Source organism: Phocoena phocoena, chromosome 2, assembly GCF_963924675.1.
Source record: "Phocoena phocoena chromosome 2, mPhoPho1.1, whole genome shotgun sequence".
Lineage (NCBI taxonomy): Eukaryota > Metazoa > Chordata > Mammalia > Artiodactyla > Phocoenidae > Phocoena > Phocoena phocoena.
The window spans coordinates 61,183,764-61,207,381 of NC_089220.1; the positions used below are offsets into that span (position 1 = coordinate 61,183,764).

Sequence of the window (23,618 nt, forward strand, 5' to 3'; positions counted from 1 at the left end):
CTAATGAAACTTAAAAGCTTTTGCACAGCAAAGGAAACCATAAACAAGATGAAAAGACAACCCTCAAAATGCGAGAAAATATTTGCAAATGAAGCAACTGACAAAGGATTAATCTCCAAAATTTACAAGCAGCTCATGCAACTCAATATCAAAAAAACAAACAACGCAATCCAAAAATGGGCAAAAGACCTAAACAGACATTTCTCCAAAGTAGATATACAGATTGCCAACAAACACATGAAAGGATGCTCAACATCACTAATCATTAGAGAAATGCAAATCAAAACTACAATGAGGTTATCACCTCACACTGGTCAGAATGGCCATCATCAAAAAATCTACAAACAATAAATGCTGGAGAGGTTGTGGAGAAAAGGGAACCCTTGGGAATGTAATGGGAATGTAAATTGATACAGCCACTATGGAGAATAGTATGGAGGGTCCTTAAAAAACTAAAAATAGAACTACCATACGACTCAGCAATCCCACTACTGGGCATATACCCTGAGAAAACCATAACTCAAAAAGACTCATGTACCACAATGTTCACTGCAGCTCTATTTACAATAGCCAGGACATGGAAGCAACCTAAGTGTCCATCAACAGATGAATGGATAAAGAAGATGTGGCACATATATACAATGGAATATTACTCAGCCATAAAAAGAAATGAAATTGAGTTATTTGTGGTGATTGGATTGATCTAGAGACTGTCATACAGAATGAAGTAAGTCAGAAAGAGAAAAACAAATACCGTATGCTAACACATATATGGAATCTTTTAAAAAAAAAAAAGGTTCTGAAGAACCTAGGGGCAGAGCAGGAATAAAGATGCAGATGTAGAGAATGTACTTGAGGACATGGGGAGGGGGAAGGGTAAGCTGGGACGAAATGAGAGAGTGGTGTGGACATATATACACTACCAAATGTAAAATAGATAGCTAATGGGAAGCAGCTACATAGCACAGGGAGATCAGCTCGGTGCTTTGTGACCATCTAGAGGGGTGGGATAGGGAGGGTAGGAGAGAGACGCAAGAGGGAGGAGATATGGGGATACATGTATATATACAGCTGATTCACTTTGTTATAAAGGAGAAACTAACACATCATTGTAAAGCAATTATACTCCAATAAAGACGTTTAAAAAAAAAAGCTGGAATACTCCAATCAACAAAATAACATAGTATTAGATTATAATTCGAAGTATTAAATGAATATCAATGAGTCCATACAGATATAACTAAATAAAAAAATTAGGGATACAAATGTCCTGTACTGAAGAATTACAAATAATTTATGTAGATATTCTCTGCTGAGGAAGCTAGAACTCAACCTCCTAGCCCGCACTCCGCAGCCCATCATTGAGTACGGGCTGCACTTTAGTGATTTGCTTCAAACAGCAGAGTATGAAAGAGGAATGTGGGTAACTTTACAGAAGAGAAACATGGCAAGTACTACCTTGGCCAGGTGACCAAGATTAACATCACTGGCTGTAAGTCATATTGATAGACGATAACCTTGAAATGATGTGATGAAAATGGCATTTCACCCCTGTACTCTCTGTCCCATAAAACCAATACCTCAGTCTAATCATGAGAAAAACTTCAGAAAAACTGAAATTGAGAAACATTCTATAAAATACCTGACCAATATTCCAGAACTGTCATCAAAAACAAGGAAAGTCTGAGAAAATGTCACACAGCAGAGTAGGCAACGGAGACACAGTAACTAAATGTCTATGGAATACTGGATAGGACCTTGAAAAATAAAAAGGACATCAGGGAGAAGTAGTGAAATCTGAATAAAGCGTGGCCTTTAGTAAATAGTTGTATAACAATGTTGATTTCTCCCCTGTGACATATGTACTATAGTAATGTAAGATGTTAGCAATAAGGGAAACTGGGTGAGGGTTATAGGAACTCTGTACTATCTTCACAACTTTTCTGTAAATCTGAAAGTATTCTAAAATAAAAAGTTTATTGAAAAAAAAAGGCCAAGTAAAGATGGTGGAGTGAAATCTGAACACAGAAATCTATGTATCCCATCACATACCACTTGAATGGATGATAAAAGTTAATCAAACAGCAAAGGAAGCAGGACATCATGTAGTAATTTTTAAAAGTAGGGATAAGGTGGAGAGTGGAAAAATGATTTTGAACAGGTTCAACTAACTTCTGTTTTTACACATGAAAATAGGTATTGAGAAAAGACAGTGACCTCACCAAATCCTGGAAATTTTTCACTAATACCACACAGCTTGGAAATAACCTGAGAGACCAAGGAGTTGAGTAGACAGACCAGAGAAAAGTAAAGAAAATGTTCCTGCATTACTGAAGAATCTTTACGGAGGAAGCAAGAATCATCAGGGCTGGCCATTTTTTTTTTTTACTACACTGGTGGAAAAAATAAAAGCCCAAAAGAAATACTCCATGGAATCAGGATATCCACAAGACGAAACAGAGTGAGCCGCCAGAACAGTGCAATACACCAAACAAAGTCCTACAAGCAGAGGACAGAACTTCAAACAAAATCAGTATCTAGCCCCAAGGAGGTCTTCCCAACTACCACTCTTACCCCACTGCCTTACAGCAATGAAGAAAAGTGGCCCAGAAGCAATACCTAGCCAAGAATCAGAAAAGGCAAATAGGTTTCAAATAATATGAAATGTTTATCAAGGAAAATTCACTTGCACTGTATCAGAACAAAGAAAAGTTCTTGACAAGTTAAGCATGAGCAAGATGAAGAGAAATGAGATGCCAACTATGAATTCACCACAAACACATGACAAAATATCATGCAAATGAGATAAAGATCATAATATAAAAGATAACATAAAGCAATAGAAAGAAGAAAATTGTCCTATCGTGGTTGGCATTCTAGAAAAACATAAGACGAATATGAATTCAATAAAAGAAGTTCAAAGAGAAGATGCCAAAACAAAAGAGTAGATGAACAGGAAAATTGAAAACTTAAGGATAGACCTGAAACTTACATAATTAAAAAAAGAAAGAAAACTTAAGGGAACATTGAGAATAAATAAACAAAATATTTAATAAATGAACCAGAAAGAACAGGGAATGGGACAGTAACAATTGGAATTACTAACTAAAGGAAAGGCTTAAGAGTATCACAGTGAATGCAGAGAAAAAGACAGGAATTAAAATAATTATTGAAGAGATAATAGATAAGGATAAAAGTTCCCTATAAAAATAACTGAAGTCTCTAAAATAGAAAACCTAAAAAACAAATGTAAAATTTCCCTGAAATAAAGGAAGAATCATATAGTCTTTAGAAAGGCATGCTGTGGTTCTAAAAATATTACAGATCAACCCGAACATACTGATTAAGTTGTTCTATTTCAAGAATAAAGAATCATTCAAGTACCCAGGCAGAAAAAATTAAACCACCTGTAAGTGAGGAAAAAAGCAATATGATTGACCTCAGACTTCTTTTCAGGCAAACTCAATGTCAGAAAAGTCAGTAACATTTTTACAGTGTTTAGAATGAAAAAATACTTGAGCCAAGAATTTTATTCATAACCAATTTGAATATAAGGATAACAAACAGCCAGTATAGAGTATGTTAAAGTAGAGAATAAAGTATTTATAAACCTTTCCTTAAAAAACTATTTGAGGGCTTCCCTGGTGGCGCAGTGGTTGAGAGTCCGCCTGTCGATGCAGGGGACACGGGTTCGTGTCCCAGTCCGGGAATATCCCACATGCCGCGGAGCAGCTGGGCCCGTGAGCCATGGCCGCTGAGCCTGCGCGTCCGGAGCCTGTGCTCCGCAACGGGAGAGGCCACAGCAGTGAGAGGCCTGCGTACCACAAAAAAAAAAAACAAACAAAAAAACTATTTGAAAACGAAATTTGGTTACCCAGGAACTTCCCACAATAAAGAACTCAGGTGTAAAAATGCCAGGTATGATAAAAGTTCAAGTAAGATTACTCAACCCTTTTAAATATATAATAAAGGTTAAACAAGGGGGGCACTTTGGCTATAGAATCCAATACAGCTTTTACAAATTTTTTAAAAGTATAATTCCTAAAGAAAAAGAAAAAAAGGAGTTTAAAACTTATTTATTTCATAGCTGAGAGTCAAATAATATTGCTTAACTAAAACACTGCACAAAAAAATACTGATGAGATTCCAACACCTTAATGTTTTTCCATCTCTTAAATTTAGATGATAGTTCTTTTGGGAATTAATATATCTTATTGAGAGAATACACTGCCTGAAGCTCAAAAATTTCTTCAGTTTCACTTCAATTGATTACTACTCTTCAATTCAAGTAACATTTATACAGCATTTGCTACAAGTCAAGTATTTTTCAATACTTATTAAATCATTTAGTCCTCATAACAACCAATATAAAACAGCCACTATTTCCCTGTTTTGTAGAGAAAAAACAGAGTCCCAGAAACTCTGAATCTGTCCATGACTGTACAGCTAGGAAGCAAAAGAGTGAAGATTCAAAGACAGGTACCTGTGTCTGGAATCTGTGCTCTTCACCTCTACAATATAATGCCTCTCAAATAAAACAGAATGTAGAAAATGAATTAATTTTTATCAAATTAATTCTATGTATGCATCTATTCAACCACCAACCATCTATCCTTCCAGACAGTAGTGTTTATATAAACAAAGAGAAATGTTTGGAATAATGTTTCCCTATTGATAAAGATAGTTATTTGGGAGTAGGCAGTGTGGAATTTAGCTAAATTTTTAAATTTATTTTTAGTTGTCAACAAGTTAATGTTTTACAATGAGTCTCTCCATCTACTTTTTGAATGAGCCTTCAAAAAAAATGAAACCATTAATATAAACAAAAACCAAATCACATTACCTAGTCACAACATGAATGCTACAGTATTAATTATTTAATGATTCTGTCTAATGAACCACCATGGGGTTTTTTTGTCTCTTTTTTTTGTTTTTTGGCCATGCCCTGCGGCTTGTGGGATCTTAGTTCTCCAACCAGGGATCAAACCCATGCCCCCTGCATAGGAAGCGTGGAGTCCACTGGACCGCCAGGGAGTTTCCCACCACGTTTTTAAAAAAAATAAATTTATTTATTTATTTTTGGCTGTGTTGGGTCTTCGTTTCTGTGAGAGGGCTTTCTCTAGTTGTGGCAAGCGGGGGCCACTCTTCATCGCGGTGCATGGGCCTCTCACTGTCGCGGCCTCTCTTGTTGCGGAGCACAGGCTCCAGACATGCAGGCTCAGTAGTTGTGGCTCACAGGCCCAGTTGCTCCATGGCACGTGGGATCTTCCCAGACCAGGGCTCGAACCCATGACCCCTGCATTAGCAGGCAGATTCTCAACCACTGCGCCACCAGGGAAGCCCCCCACCACGTTTTAATTAGTATTTTATTGTGATCCCTCAGAGGCTAGCACAATATGGGGCACAGCAAACATTTGATAAATATATTGAGGGATCAACATAAAAATATTAGATTACTACATTCTATCTTGCAGGTGACGTTTCTAGATGCTCTTGGGCCTTTCTACCCTACGTGGACACCTTAGATTAGCATCATTTGCATGACCTGGGAGCTTGAAAAAAGGCAGAATCTCAGGCTCCACTCAGACGTTATCTAACAAGAATCTGCATTTTAACAATATTCCCCAAGTGATTGGAGTGTACATTAAAACTGGAGAAGTAATTCTTTCCAGAGCATTGTTTCTCTAAGTGCAGTATGTTATTTACCTATACCAGAATCACCTGGTTCGCTTGCTAAAAATGTAGATTCTCAGGCTCTACCCTATTTCAGGTGTCAGGTTTCAGTTTAGAACCCACAGCTAAAAGACTTAAAAAGTAGTGGAGAATAGGAATGAGCACAGTAAGCAGAGAGCAGTAAAAGAACCCAGAGCTGAAATAAATCAAGGAGGTGATAATAAGGAGAGGGAAGAAAAGAGGAGTCACAAAGGAAGGTAGAGTAAGGATATCAACAACAGAACTATGAAGAAATAGAGAAAGTAACTGTACTAAGAGTGTTGTGCATTTCTTTCTTTCTTTTTTCTTCTTTCTTTCTTTCTTTTTTAGTGACTGAAAACTACTAGCATGCCAAAAGTTTTAGAAAAAGACTGTGGGGATATGGAATTTACCACTGTAACATATAAGCATCAGTAACACTTTTAAACATGTAACCACCACATAATTCATGTACTTTATAAATGCTCCTAACATCATATGTAGTTTTAAATGTGTACATACAGTTTTAGAGACATTTCCATATGCTTGGATCGTGCAATTGCTTCATCTCTCTCCTCATTGGCTAACTGCAGTCGAGACATAATAGCTTCATCACGTTCTCTCTGTGCAAAATACACCTCTTCAACCAGAGCTACCAAAATATATAATTCATAATTAATTAGTGAAAATAAAAGAAAAATGCATACTTTTAGCAAAAATAAAAAGCAAAAAAAATATTTTATTCAGCTGAGTTAGCATCAATTACTTTGTTTACTTGAGAAAACATTATCTTTTTAAGCTACTGCAAAATTGAGATACTATTTCATACCCATAAAAGCAAAAATTATAAGGTCAAATAGTAAAAAATACTGAGCACGTGAAATAAAGGAAACATTCAAATATACTGCAGATAGGTATATATGTTTCGACAACCTCTGATGAGCAATTTGGCAATGCTGAAGTTGTGCCTAGTCCGTAACCTGGCAAATCTCCTCTTTGGTATGAAGCTTAGAGAAATTCTTGCACATGTGCACAAGGAAACGTATAAAAATGCTTAGGAACAATGTATAAAAATGTTTATTTCAGCATTATATAATAGCAAAAACTTACAAATAACTCAATTGTCCAATAACTGGAGCAGGAATAAAGAAATTACTATACATTAAAAATGGAATACTATGCAGCATTTAAATGAATTAACTATGGACAAATGGACAAATCTCAAAAATGAAAATTTGACAAAAATAGCAAGTTGCAAAATAAAGCAAATCTATTATTCGTGGATAGACACAATTAGTAAAAAATATTAAAATAAACATGGAAATGATAAACACCAAATTCAGGACAGTAGTTACCTCAGTAAGATGATGGAAGGAGAGGAAAGAGGAGAGTCAATGGGGGCAGAGTTGTGTTGGTTTAGCACTGAACGTCTCCGGGGGCACCATTTGTATCGATTATAATACAAATGATATCATGTAAATTTCTGTAGCACTATATAGGGAGCTTTTATGCCACCTGAAATTGTCACTTCTCAAAATTAATTTGTACTTGAAATCTTATATAACGTTTAAAATATCACTGCAATTTTAGACAGAAAGGGGCTCAAATACTTGGATCACTGAACCAAATTTATTTATACTGTCAAACCACAAAATAAACTTAGGAAAGACATTTGAAATGTTCTTTTAGGTCATAAAACACTGGGTTTCTGCTAAGATTTGTCATAGATTAATATACTGTTAATCAAGATAGTTACTTTTATATTACTTAAATTATAAGTAGTGGAAAAGAAAAAAAAACCCTGAGAAAAAAGCAACTGTATCTTTTCCATAATACAGTATAAAATGGAACATGCAATGGCAAAGCAAAAGTCAAAACTACTTCTAAGAAGCTAAGTCTGAGGGAAGATGAATAAATTAATTAATTCATCAAATATTTATCAAGCTCCTGTGGCAGTCATCAATCCAGTTTTAAGGAATATGAATATAGCAGGCTAAGAAGTCCTTGTCATCCTAGAGTATACGTTCTACTACAGGGAAACAGTAGAGAGAAAAACAGGCCAAAAATTAGGTAGGTAGGTAGGTAGGTAGGTATGTAGATAGATTGCTTTGAAGGAAAATACAGCTGTATCAGAGAAAAGAGTGATTTGGTAGATAGGGAATAGGGCAGACTATTTTAGAAAGGGTGGTCAGAAAAGACCTTTTTAAATAAGTGACATTTCAGCACATTCAAATAAAGGAAGAGTAACCATATTCACATTTGAAAGTAGACTAAGCTGAAGAAAAACCAGGACAAAGGCCCTAGAAGTATTAGCGATATAACAGCAATACGGCTGGAGCACAGAGAGGGTGAGAGTTTTGGGAGATCACACTGTAAATCACAGCAAGGAATTAAGATCTCATCTAAATATGATGGTAGTCAATGGTGGTTTCTGAGCAAGGAAATGGCAGCATCACATTTACGTTTAAAAAGGAATTCTGGCTTCCAGGTGAGAAGTAGTTCATAGGTGGGGCAAACATGGAAGCAAATTCCAGAAGGGAGACTATAGGAGTGGTTCAAGCAAGAGTTCACATCAATAATCCACAAGAATAACCCTTTCCCTGAAACTTTAAGCTACCTAGAAATACATACCAACTTCTAGAATAGGAACAATTTGAACAGATATGTGTTTCAGAAGGAAACTCCCAGAGATTAGCATTCAGTGTGTGGAAGATGCAGGGATCACCTGCATCAACTTCCAAAAGTTGCAGGTTGGATTGTACATGCCCCTTAACCCAATATTAGATTATTATAAAAGTCCACATAAGAAACAATGAAACCCTGAATTAAGACAAGGGCAGCACAAGAGAAAGAAAATAGATCAATTCATAACAAAAAGTTAAGTATGTACCAAATTTCAGAGGAGAGAAAAATAGGACAGGTGACTTCACTAAGGCATCCCTCAACCTATCAAAAGGTAATCTCCATGAAACTCTGGGGTAAACAGGCTACTCTTCTCCTTACTGCTACCACATAGATTCCAAGGCAAAAAAAAAAAAAAAGTCTTAGCCCAACATTCAAGGAAAACTGGAGTCTAGTTCTAGCCTACCTTCCAGCATCATCTACCACCATATTCCCTTTAGGACAGTATTTCACAAAATATAGGATGTGAAACACATTGTTTAATAGTTATGTCACTTTAATGTATATTAGAAAACCATAACTAGCACATCAGACCTATAATTTCTGAGTGGCATTTAATTTAATGTCCAATTAAAATTCAAATTTCTTTAAATTACCCATATTGTTGAGGTAGATGCCAAAAAAGGGTAATTTTCCATTTTTTCAGTATTTAAAGTTCAAAAACAAAAAAGAATGGCCTGGCTATTAAACTTAGGGTAATGGTTACTAACTTTTGGAGGTAGTACTAGAAGGGAGGATGAGGAACTTTTCGTGGTATCTGGTGATATTCTATTGGTAATATTTGGGTTTTTTTACATCTGGGTGCTGGTTATACGAGTGTGTTCACTTTCTGAGATTCATAAAACTGTACAGTTATTTGTGCACTTTTGGGGTACAGACGTTAAAACTAAAAAAAATTCCATTAAAATATATATTTATCTAGTTAAAAAGATGAGATTTTTAAAGAAAAACATTAAGTGAATAACAGGAAAAAAGCATATATGATAAAATCTTAGGGAGTATATGTTAGGATTAAATTTTAAGCAACACAGCCTTGTCCTCCTGGTCAAGACAGGGTAACAGGATCCAAATTTGTATTCCCACTTAAAACAATTTTTTTTTAATGGACAAAACATGCATGGGATGACAGTTTTCAAGTTGATAAGGAAATAAAGAGAGTGACCTGACAGAGGAAAACAAAAGAGTTGAGCCCTACGACTGGCCCAGCTTAATACACTGAAAGTTTTCTGGACATGGCACAGGAAAGGAAGAATCCAGGAGGCGGCCAGCAGACTCCACAATTTGAAGAGAGGAGTCTAAGGAAACCAAAGCAGCTAGAATTCACAAGACAGACTATCAGAGGAAAAAACAGCTGCAAAGAGAGAAAGCTTTGGAGACATGCAGAGGGTATTCCTCAAGAAATCAGCTGAGGACTGAGCACACACATGTGAGTAAACTACCCATGCAGGGGAAAGAGCCACCTGAAAGTTTTAGAGGCATCAGTGCCCTGAGCTCCACCAAACCAAAAATAGTACGTGTTCCCACTAGCCAGATTGGAAAAACTCATGATTCATGAACTACTACATAGAATACACAGAAGGGTCTTGCTTCAGTAGTGGGGATTAATTAACCCTAGACTAAACACTGCTCTGGTAATAACCTACTATCTTTAAAGCATGACCCAGAAGTAGTGACCTGTTTCCAAGAAACATAACTATATCTCAGAACAAAGCTCAAAAATATTTTATAAAAATTCCAGCTCCCGAAATGGTAAAGTTCATCATGTCTGGTATCCAATTATGAGGCATGCAATCAAGCAGCAAAATTAGGACCCATAAAGAAAATTTAATCAGCTAAAACTGATCAACATTTTGTGAACTAATACATAACCTTGTTTCATGTATGTTTCTTTTTAAAAACACCTTAGTTAATATATATTGTTGATTTATTAGCACTGAACTCATGGCCAACAGGACAATAACTCATGCCTGAACAAAGTTTATCCATAACACACACACAGCCTTCCATGCTTCGGGAACATTAGATTGCATTTCAGCACGCAGCTGTCTTAAACAGTGAAATCACCAATAGAAGGTACAAAAATGCAATAAATGTAGCACTAAATAAGCTGCAAAAAGGATACTTATTTACAATATAAGAGCTGAAACATAAAAGCAGAGTGTGGCCTTAAGATGATCAGATTGTTTTTCTTTTCTTGGTGTGTCACTTTGGTAATATTGATAGATTTTTAAATGGTAAACCAACCTTGCATTCCACAAAATAAATCACAGTCCCAAATGCAAAAGCTAAAATTATAAAAGTTCTGGAGGAAAACCTCTTTGACTTTAGGTAGGCAAAGCTTCTTAACTATAGTAATAGCAAAGCATAAACCAATTTTTAAAAATTGGTAAGTAGGACTTCAATTTAATTCAATAACAAATTTCCACTCTTCAAAAGATGCTAAGAAAATGAAAAGACAAGCCACATACTGGAAGAAAATAATTGAAAAGCATATATCTGACAAAGAAAAGCATATATCTGACAAAAAGACTTGTATCTAGAACATAATTTTAAAAACTCTCAAAGCTCAACAACAAGGAAACAAAAAACCCAATTAAAAATTGGGCAAAAAACTTGAACATTTTTTTCAAAGTAGATATATTGATGGCAATAAACACAAAAAAAGGTTCTCAACAGCTTCAGTCATTACAGAAATGCAAATTAAAACTATGAGATAGCCACTACACACAGCTGACCCTTGAACAACACTGGGGTTAGAGGTGGACCCCCCCCACCTCCTGCAGTCAAAAATCCGTGTATAACTTTACAGTTGGTTCTCTGTATCCACAGATGCAGAACCGTTGATCATGTAGTACAGTAGTATGTATTTATTGAAAAAAAATGTGCATATAAGTGGACTTGCAGAGTTTAAATCGGTTTTGTTCAAGGGTTAACTATACAAACCTATTACAATGACTTATACGAAAGGCTCATTAAAGATGTTGGCAAGGATGTAAAACAACCTGGAACTTTCATACACTGCTGGTAGAACATAAGATAGTATAATCACATTATGTCAGTTTCTTAAAAAAGTAAACATACACCCACAAGATTCAGCTATTCCACTTGTATTTATCCAAGAGAAATTAAAGCATAGAAATTAAAGCATATGTCTAAATACAAAGACTTCAATACAAATATTCATAGCATCTTTATTTATAATAGCCAAAACCCAGAAACACCCCATATTTTTAGTAACAGATGAATGGTTAAACAAACTATATAACAAATTGTGCTAGAACAACTGGATTTCTCACGTATAAAACCAAATGCTTTTAATCAACAATTAGAACAACTGGATTTCTCACGTATAAAACCAAATGCTTTTAATCAACAGTTTAGATAAAGTTAAGGAATTCTTGCTATGGACACAGCTTTTGGAAGATCCAGTAGTTTCCAGTACAATTTTCATATATTTTTTAAGGCAGTATCATTACTCCTATGTGGTTGTCTGTGCCACATTATCCTGCTTCTATGTATCAATTCATCATGCTGTTTTGAAAGAAATTTCTGCCCATAATGTAGTACACAGTAATGAGTTTTATTTTCTCCTTCTAGTTGTATACAATCTCCTAGGAAGGATATTCATAACAGCTTAGAGAAAACAACATGATGTATTATGAAGAATATGGGCTTTAATTCAGATCCAAGGTGTTGTCACAGTAAAGTTAGGCAACTTTTTTTTTTTATACTTTTCTTAAATTATGTTAGTCACCGTTCAGGTGTATAAAATGCACAGAATACCATCAGTTACGGTTATTAGGGGAAATTAAATGAGATGATATATAAAAGCTCTTGGTCAAATAAAGTGGATTCTCAACAAACGTTAGTTCCATGCCACCAATACCATCATCACCCTCAATCCACAGACTCACGATTTGGCTTCATTTCCACACACATTAAAAATGTGATTTTGATTAATTTGGACCATTTATATCTATAGCCATTTCAACATTTCTTGCTTTTTTCATTTTTACCTTTTTCATTGGCATGCAAAAACTACAAATGGGAACTGAAGGAGATATTATTCAGAACACATTCAGAACACTACAGTATAATGACACAGGTCTGTACAAAATATGATATTCTAAGATATTTTTACATTTTTACATTATAAAATACTTCTAATTTGTGGGTCAGATAGGATGCACAAAATGATGCTAAACAGTCACCTAGGTACAGATTAACATGTATGTTATATTGCCCTGTAATATTCTGGCATATTGAAAGGTTAAAACACTATTTACTAAACTTTAAATGCCGACAGGCTTCCTATCACTTCTGTATAGTGTGATGAGATCTTTATAAAGTGACATTTAATGTAAGCTGTGTTCTACTTTATATACAATAACACTTGATTGAAAAGGTAAGGCTGTTAATATCAAGGGCTTTAATAAGTCTTGTTAACTCTATGCCTAAAGGCAAATGCTTTACATCAAGGGTATATCTGGCCCTGTGTGATGAAGAGAAAACAATTTTTCCTCTATAATGCTGTATCAACTCTAAATATATAAACAACGTGTGTATTTAAAGGAGTATTCTAAAGTTAAATTTTAAAATGCCATAAAACACACACAAAAATCTGATTATATATTTTATAAATGCTAAGAAAAGTTTTCCAAAAGTAAGGTATTACAAAATGATAATTTTTAACACCTATTAGGTTATACGTGAAATTTGTTGATTACGAAAAACCAGACTCCTTTTCTAGAATTCAGTACTTCTAAAGAATCAATGTGCAACTCTCAAATATTTTCAGTAAAGAAAGCTTAATTGTAAACACTGAGCTTTTCCAAGGTAGATGACTATTACAAAGTTCACTAGAAAATCAATATAGCATTTTAGTTGGAATTTGCTCATTAAACACCCACAGCTCTAATGCAAATTATGATGGAATGAATAAAGCAAATACATATGCTTCTTTCTTTTTATTAAATGTAAAATCTACTGTTAATTGCATCTCGTATGTCATACAAACTTTTCTCCTTAACTATTAAATAGAAGCTTTAACAAAAGTCATTAGAGATTCTCTTTCTTTGACTTGAATAAATTTCAATATTTGTTCAGTAAAGGTTCACAGCAGTTAAATTACATTAACAAATATTATTAGCTACTATGTAAGCCAACCCAGTAAAATACTTGTATTGTAGGTAGAACAAATCATTGGGTGTTTACAATAATATTTGGATATCTCCATTTTTAAACACGGTTATCAAATATCCTATAATTCTTAGTCAAATGAGAAAGATTCAGAGAGGATCACCCCCACTCCCCACCCACAAATACTCAAATTTGTTTAGTAAGCTAATTGTTTTCTAATACAGGCAAAAGTAAATATGAAGAAGCTGAACCATACTAAGTATGAGTTTATTGAATCAAGACAGAGTACATATTTCCTTAGTAGAACCCAAGTCTATTGACAAGCCCATATTCTACACTTCTCAAACTACTTTTAAAATACAGTAGCAGTGAGACAGTATATTGGAAAACATTCTAGTTTAAACACTGAACCATGATTCTCTAAATAATATAATTTGGAGGACAGACATTTCCCAGGAAAAAGAATCCATTTAACATCTTCAAGGTAGTTATGTAAACAGAAAAGGTTGAATTAAGGAGAAGGAAGAAGAAATCATTAGGATTTGAATTTGAAACATGTAAAATAATCACTGATTACAATTCAGCTTCCAAAATTCTAACCAACAAATATAATATAGATAATAGTTTGGTAAAAGACTTTATTATATATATATAAGAATTTCAGATTGAGCATTTACTATTATTGCTTTACATGATGTGAAATGAATTCCTTGTAAACATAACATTTAGTGTTTTACAAAACCACCTCATATATATTTCAGAACCACAAACATTATGCTATGTCTTAATTTCCTTAAAGTTTATAATTTCTCTTTCTTGGCATAAATTGTTTATTATAAATTTAAACACAGATGGTAAATGCCACACACCAGTAGAGAATTAACCAACCTATTCCAAGTAGTGTGATGGTTCTACTCTTGGCATTACATTGCTGGATTCAACTTATTTCTTCAGAACTTCTTTTACAAGCCAGAATATTGTATTTCTAAAACTGGATTTGAATGTTCACCATTTTACATGATTATTCTGTAAATAACCTTTTCTGATTAAAAATACAAGCTCGTAAAAATGTGGCGACAGAAATGTGTTGCATAGCTTTGTAACATTCTGTGCATAATTAAAATAAACAGGATATGTTCTCATATTCTTCAGTATTCAAAATTATAAAATAGAATAGAATTCAATCATTTGGACATGACATATTTGATTGAACTAAGATGCTCCTAAAATCAGATAAACACTGTTTCCAATTATTCACTATATAAACAACACTGTAATGAACATCTTTGTACACAAATCTTTATGTATATACACAGTTAATTACTAAGGAAAATTCCTAGAAGTATGATTATTACATTAAAAAAGTTTTTTAAGCTCTTTACATGTTTTAAAATTTTCCTCTGTAAAGCTGCTATAAATTTATACTTACCAAGAGTATAGAAACTGCTAAAGCTTGATTAGAAAATTATACAAAATTGTGACTTTAAGTAGCAAAAATATAAAACAGTAACTCTTTTTAGCAAAACTCGCAATCATTATATACATGTATTGAGTACAGATAACTCAAAGACTATATAAGAACACTTTCTAAAAATGTGCTTTTTACATTCATACCTCTAATATATCTGATATTAGAGCTATAATTTTTTTTACATTTATTGGAGTATAATTGTTTTACAATGTTGTGTTACTTTCTGCTGTAAAACAAAGTGAATCAGCTCTATGTACTCATATATCCCCATACCCCCACCTTCTTGTGTCTCCCTTCCACCCTCCCTATCCCACCCCTCTAGGTGGTCACAAAGCACCGAGCTGATCTCCCTGTGCTATGTGGCTGCTTCCCACTAGCTATCTATTTTACATTTGGTAGTGTATATATGCCAATGCTACTCTCTCACTTCATCCCAGCTTACCCTTCCCCCTCCCTGTGTCCTCAGGTCCATTCTCTACGTCTGCATCTTTATTCCTGTTCTGCCCCTAGGTTCTTCAGAACCTTTTTTTTTTTTTTTAAGATTCCATATATATGTATTCGCATACGGTATTTGTTTTTCTCTTTCTGACTGACTTCACTCCGTATGACAGACTCTAGGTCCATCCACCTCACTACAAATAACTCAATTTCCTTTCCTTTCATGGCTGAATAATATTCTACTGTATATATGTGCCACATCTTCTTTATTCATTCATCTGTCGATGGACACTTAGGTTGCTTCCATGTCCTGGCTATTGTAAATAGTACTGCAATGAACACTGTAGTACATGACTCTTTTTGAATCCTGGTTTTCTCAGGGTATATGCCCAGTAGTGGGATTGCTGGGTCGTATGGTAGCTCTATTTTTAGCTTTTTAAGGAACCTCCATACTGTTCTCCATAGTGGCTGTATCAATTTACATTTCCATTACATTCCCATGGGTTCCCTTTTCTCCACAACCTCTCCAGCATGTACTGCTTGTAGATTTTTTTATGATGGTCATTCTGACTGGTGTGAGGTGATACCTCATTGTAGTTTTGATTTGCATTTCTCTAATGATTAGTGATGTTGAGCATCCTTTCATGTGTTTGGTGGCAATCTGTATATCTTCTTTGGAGAAATGTCTATTTAGGTCTTCTGCCCATTTTTGGATTGGGTTGTTTGTTTTTTTGATATTGAGTTGCATGAGCTGCTTGTAAATTTTGGAGATTAATCCTTTGTCAGTTGCTTCGTTTGCAAATATTTTTTCCCATTCTGAGGGTTGTCTTTCTTTTCGTCTTATGTTTTCCTTTGCTGTGCAAAAGCTTTTAAGTTTCATTAGGTCCCATTTGTTTATTTTTGTTTTTATCTGCATTACTCTAGGAGGTGGGTCAAAAAAGATCTTGCTGTGATTTATGTCATAGAGTGTTCTATGTTTTCCTTTAAGAGTTTGATAGTGTCTGGCCTTATATTTAGGTCTTTAATCCATTTTGGGTTTAGTTTTGTGTATGGTGTTAGGGAGTGTTCTAATTTCATTCTTTTACATGTAGCTGTCCAGTTTTCCCAGCACCACTTATTGAAGAGGCTGTCTTTTCTCCACTGTATATTCTTGCCTCCTTTATCAAAGATAAGGTGACCATATGTGTGTGGGTTTATCTCTGGGCTTTCTATCCTGTTCTATTGATCTATATTTCTGTTTTTGTGCCAGTACCATGTGGTCTTGATTACTGTAGCTTTGTAGTATAGTCTGAAGTCTGGGAGCCTGATTACTCCAGCTCCATTTTTCTTTCTCAAGATTGCTTTAGTTATTCGGGGTCTTTTGTGTTTCCATACAAATTGTGAAATTTTTTCTTCTACTTCTGTGAAAAATGCCATTGGTAGTTTGATAGGGATTGCACTGAATCTGCAGATTGCTTTGGGTAGTAGAGTCATTTTCACAATGTTGATTCTTCCCATCCAAGAACATGGTGTATCTCTCCACCTGTTTGTATCATCTTTAATTCCTTTCATCAGTGTCTTAGTTTTCTGCATACAGGTCTTTTGTCTCCTTAGGTAGGTTTATTCCTAGGTATTTTATTCTTTTTGTTTCAGTGGTAAATGGGAGTGTTTCCTTAATTTCTCTTTCAGACTTTTCATCATTAGTGTATAGGAATGCCAGAGTTTTCTGTGCATTAATTTTGTATCCTGCTACTTTACCAAATTCATTTAGAGCTATAAATTTTAATATAAAAGAGATAAGCTTATCCCTGAAGTGTTAAAATCAGTATCAATAATGTTATGCACTTTTGAAATATACTATTAAGGGGTATTTAACTTATTTTCTGCACAGAGTTTCTACTTTAAATTTTAACAGATACCAATATGAAAATTCAGTGAAATATAACTGCTACCTAAACTTTTTCCAAGATCATTTCCTCTTTAGAATTGGTTATTGTTATTTATAATGGTTTCTCTCTTTTCCTTTGTGAGACAGACTGAAGCAATGGGAAGACTATAAGCCTTGGAATCAGATATGCACTAAGGTTCAAGTCACAGTCTTGACACTTAGTACCGACCATGTGCCTTTGGGCAAGTTATTTATAAGTCTCTCCAGGTTTACTTCCTCCCATGTAAGATGTAAATATTAACTAATATACCATATTATTTTAAGGATTAGAGATAATGTATAGAAGCACCTAGGATATAACTGGTACTCAGTGAATTGTAGCTAATATTAATTATTTTTTATCTTTATGAAATTCTTAAATCTTTGATGTCAGAAGTCATGAAAACATTTTTTTTTTTTTTGCGGTACATGGGCTTCTCACTGTTGTGGCCTCTCCCATTGAGGAGCACAGGCTCCGGACGTGCAGCCTCAGCGGCCATGGCTCACAGGCCCAGCCGCTCCGCAGCATGTGGGATCTTCCCGGACTGGGGCACGAACCCGTGTCCCCTGCATCAGCAGGCGGACTCTCAACCACTGTGCCACCAGGGAAGCCCTTGAAAAGATTTTTGTTCTGTTTAGCTTTTAATTTAAATTCATAGTTCACTGTTAATAGATTTTAAAAGGGAAATAAACAGAAAAGTGAAACAAAAATGTTTGAAACGAAGGATTGGATGATGAGAAAAATTACCATTGAGATATATATATATATATATTTATTAGCATTTATTACATTTTACTTAAACGTGAATCTGAAATAAAAGAAATGGGATGCACAGAATTTGGGTTTTAATCTAATATATACCTATGATAAACCATGTAGACCGTTACAACAGCATTTCCTTTGCTTCCCTGTTAGTTTTTACATAATGTGAATACTATCATTATAATGTGATCTCATGTTACAAAATTGGCCATACTCTACCTGTAAGCATTATTTGACCTGGCACTCATTATAATTTTCATACTCATAGGATTCTACAGCCAAAGACAATAATATAATCAGCATTCTACCTATCAATATTTCTAACTGCTGTATTTCACAGAGATGGGACTTTTTGTTTTTATCTGAAGTGACTAGTTATATTCATGAAATCCTTTTTCCTTCGAAATTAAAAAAATATATAGATAGATACATGTAATGCTGTTATATTAATACTGTTACGCCATTTAAGTGTTAAAGACTAACATATTTTATTAATGCCCATTTATATACAGAAAAATGGTATTCCATTGTGCATTATTTCTTAAAAGCAAGTATTACGCTATTTTCTGTTTTTCTGATATAAAGAACTGACTCTTGTTCTTCTTAATCATTATATGGTCAGCATCATTTGAGATATGATATATGGTAACAGATTTTTTTTTTACAAGAGAACAATGTAAACATTTTCTATTACATAACAATTTTTATTTTTCCATGTTAATTAGTTGGGATGTCTTAATATATTTGCTCTAACAGTAGATTACATACCTATGCTTTTAACATTTACATGTTAACCTGAATAGAAAAACTTAAGTTATACGTTTCAGGGATTCTACGTTGTGATGCTTTGGACAATAACATTAAACTCATCTCGTCTCTACCAAAAATAAAAGAACATTCTCCGTAATAAGAAGGGCTTAACAATATTTTTTTTATTTACAAGTCAGTCTAAATATGGGTGCCCAGGGAAGAATCTATGTTTAAAGAGAAAAAGCAGATTAAACGCTTGCAGAATCAGTACAGTATGCTAACTAAGCAAATTATGTAACCACTGAATTATATGTAAAATGTAACTAAGATAAATAGATAGATTGATTGATTTATATAAATATAAGACTTAAAGAACTAAGGAGTTCTTTTGACTAAAACCCAATATTGGCCTTATTTCAGTTTAATTGGAAGAGGATCTCAAATTCATCTTCTCCATGAGATATCAGGAACGTGGATTTCTCTTTGTACCAAAGGTTAATAAGAAATGTGTCTGCAAAAGTCAAACAGCATTAAATACCAAAATCTGATTATTATTCTACAGGAGTTGTTCTGTCATTCATAATCTCTCCATGCTCCAAGCTTCCACAGCTAATCTTTAATGGATGACATGCAAGAAAGAAAAATAACTAACATATAGAGCAGAGACTCTAAAGTGAGCATTTAAGAAATAGAAATATAAGGCTTTTAAAGAAATATAAATATTTTAAATATCACAAGATAACATAAAAACTATTTAAATAAATACTCTTGTGTAAAAATTTACACATCTGTATACTGTAAATGCAATAGATTAATAAAAATTAAGAGACATTTAACACTAGACAATGCCCACTGAGACTGTTTCAGAAAAAAGAAAGGCTTAATTAAACAAATTATTTTTAAAAGTTATAACCACGTCACTCACCTAAGAGTGATTAAATTAAATGGATTCAGATCAGGTCATACAATACTATCTCTCACTGTCAAACTTAATTTAAATAAAATAATTTTTGAAGTATTTATGGTTTAATCATTTTATTTAGATGAGAAAAGACATTTACCTAAAGGACAGAGACAATGTTTCAGTTGTGCTTCTCTAAAACATGCCCTAGTATCTGAAAGTCATACATGCCAATAATTTACAAATCATACTATCCACATATATAATTTCATGAGTTAAAACATAAGACCTACTTATCAAATTCCTTTATTTTCTTTTTTGTAGAGATGTAAAATTTTTTTTCCATATTTTCAAACTTTCTAAATAAGGTTAATTCTGAAAGTCAAGGAAAACTAAAACATGTGGATAAGATGAAGTAAATAAAATATATTTTTAACAAGGAATACATATCAATTCTTTGTGAAACAAAACCATATACAAGTAGCTATGAGATAGTTATTTATGTTAGTTACACTTTGATATGCCCCCTATTAGATCAAGAAGTCTTGAGAAAACACGATGGTGACATCATCACCTTATCATCATAATTACCATTTATTTAGTGCTTTCTAATGGGTTAAGTACTTCACAAACATTATCTCACTTAAACGTCACCAAACCATAAGGTAGGTTTTAACCAAATCTTAGTGAAGCTGTCACTTACACATGATAAGCAGTAGAAAGATTAGAACAAAGGTCTGAATCCAAAGTCTAAGCATGTAACCACTATCTACTACAATGTGTATTATGAATGAGAAGTGACTGCAAACAAAAAGACATGTTTGAAATACCAAATCGGTTTTATTTGCTGATGCATAAAACCGGGGTACATAAAAAACCCTCAATAAATATTTCTTTAATTTTTAAAGAAGTTAGCATAGTCCCAATTAAGCACCTAATAAAAACAGTATCAATGGTGGTGATGATGATGATGGTGATGTCAAAAAAGTAGGGGAAGGTAAAAAGGTCAACCATTTGAGATTTTATCATGACGTAGGACACAATGGAGTTTCCAACTCTCATGAGATCACATTATAATGACAGTATTCACATTATGTAAAACTAACAGGGAAACAAAGGAAATGCTGTTGTAATAGTCTACACGAAGGTTTATCATAGGTATATATTAGATTAAAACCCAAATTCTGTGCATCCCATTTATTTCAGATTCATGTTTAAGGAAAATGTAATAAATGATAATAAATATATATATCTCAATGGTAATTTTTCTCATCATCCAATCCTTCGTTTCAAACTTTTTTGTTTCACTTTTCTGTTTATTTCCCTTTAAAAATTTTAAACAGTGAACTATGAACTTAAAAGCTAAACAGAAAAAAATTTTTTCATGACTTCTGAAATATATATATTAGCATAAATCTCAAAGATTTAAGAATTTCATAAAGATAAAAATAATCAAATATTAATATTAGCTATAATTCACTGAGTACCAGTTACATCCTAGATGCCTCTATACCTTGTCTCTAATCCTTAAAATAATCTGGTAAATTAGTTAATATTTACATCTTACATGGGAGGAAGTAAACCTAGAGAGGCTAATAAGTAACTTGCCCAAAGGCACATGGTCAGTATTAAGTGTCAAGACTGTGACTTGAACCTTAGTCCATCTGATTCCAAGGCTTATAGTCTTCCCATTGTTTCAACCTGTCTCACAAAGTACTGGGAACATTTTGTTTTATGCAGTTTTGATTATACCAGATTCTTATTCTTATAAATTATACAATCAGCTGGGGAGACAAGTTGGATTAACATATACATAAGTTACCTAATAAAGACATAAAAGTAAAAAAGGGAGAAATCTGAAGGACAAGAAAAGTGGCACAGGTAAAATGGCAAGATCTGATCAAAGCCATCACATGGATTTCATAAGATGTTGGTTTATGTAATCTTTATGTGTCGAACCTATCACAGGAATTATTTTAAGATTAGTGAGCAAGTAACTTAAAACAAAATCACACCTTTTAAAAGTAACATTACTTTTTCTAATACTAAATGACTGCAGAAAACCTGAAAAGGCAGAAAAAATCCTGTTAATTGAAGCATTTATACACCCATTAACACTATTAAAGTTTGACCCTCATTTTATATTATATACATGTGTATACAGTTTTTTAACAAAAATTATAAATACAGCTTCCCCCTACTTCTTTGACTTAACTTTAATTCATAAAGTTTTTTCATATCATTAAATATTCTTTAAAAATGTTTTTAAATTACTGAACAATGTCTCATACCATAAAGATACCTGAATTTATTTAACCATTGCCTTATTATTCGATTGATTCTAATTCTATTGCTATCATAACTTATACTGATATGAATATTCTTATATATATATGTAAATCTTTACATTTAATATACTCAAAGAAAATGGCTATTTCTTTAGAATACCTTATATTTTAATTAACATTTTATTTGGAAAACCTATAGACATACATTTTTGTATCCTATTTGCAATTTCCAATGTTCAGATGTTTTAGCATGTATTTCTTTTAAATTGGAATATTTTGACTTTTAAAACATTTTATATTCTGCTTAAGTATACTATAATACTTGTATGTGTATGCACATTTGTAATATACTTTAGCAAATACATTTTTATTTTGAATATAAAAATGAGCAGTGATAGAGACAAATATCCATGCTTGTGTGGATTCTTTGTTCTTTCATATGACTAAATAAAACATTTATCACATGTACTCATAGTACCATAATGTTCCTCTTTCTATGAGGGTAGTAACATACTTTTTTTTGATATTGTGTTTAGCTTTTTGATCGCACTTACTACTGATCAGGTAGGAGATAAGCTTTTTCAAGATTAGCTTTTCTAAGATAAACTTTAAAAAAATTCATGTATAATGAGAAAATATGAAAAAGTTCAAGAGTTACCAAGAGTCAGTTTATAAATTTCCTGTAGTTTAAAACCAATGGATTTCTTAAACAATCCAGCTTTTTTCTTTTGACGTATTATAATAATAATTCTCTCTAAAGTTAAAAGTAAAATATCTTCAAGTTTTTTAATAAGATAGAACTAAAACATTAAAAAGTAAAGATACATTTTGAAAATTTATACTTTAAAAAACTTAGGGGATTTAAATTTTGAGTCATTTTTTTCTTTTTTTAAAATTTATTTATTTTTGGCTGCATTGAGTCTTCGTTGCTGCACACTGGCTTTCTCTAGCTGCGGCGAGTGGGGGCTACTCTTCGTTGTGGTGCGCAGGCTTCTCATTGTGGTGGCTTCTCTTGTTGTGAAGCACAGGCTCTAGGCATGCGGGCTTCAGTAGCTGTGGCACATGGGCTCAGTAGTTGTGGCTCACGGGCTCTAGAGTGCAGGCTCAGTAGTTGTGGCGCATGGGCCTTGTTGCTCTGCAGCATGTGGAATCCTCCCAGACTAGGGCTCAAACCTGTGTCCCCTGAATTGGCAGGTGGATTTTTAACCACTGCACCACCAGGGAAGTCCTTGAGCCATTTTTGTAACTAAATGGTTGGACATGTTTCTTTAGGATTGCTTAGCTCCAGAGAAACTATATAGCACTACTATTTTCATCAATTTAGGAAGCTATAAAAATATCCTAAACATCTTTTAAACATTCAACATTTATTGAAATAGTATTTTGTCATTAATGAGAAGAATTTGATGTTAACAAGAATCATAAAGCAATCAAATTCTTTCCATTTTATGCATGTGTGATTCATACTGTTTAGTAATAGGGAACCCTTAAATATATACCAATAAATAAATATGTAAAGTATATGATTAGCTATATTACACAAAAGCTTAAAGAGTAAATATTAATGCTTAATGTTCTTTCCCCTCCAA

General features: G+C 33.5%; 1 protein-coding gene across 1 annotated transcript in view; it reads right to left on the reverse strand.

Annotated features, from left to right (window-relative positions):
- MIPOL1 (mirror-image polydactyly 1) overlaps window positions 1-23,618 on the reverse strand; it is a 231,189-nt gene that overhangs the window by 202,492 nt on the left and 5,079 nt on the right. The window contains exon 4 of the mRNA XM_065871589.1: window positions 6,214-6,343. Coding sequence (XP_065727661.1) covers window positions 6,214-6,343 — 130 coding nt within the window. The remainder of the gene's footprint in view (window positions 1-6,213; window positions 6,344-23,618) is intronic.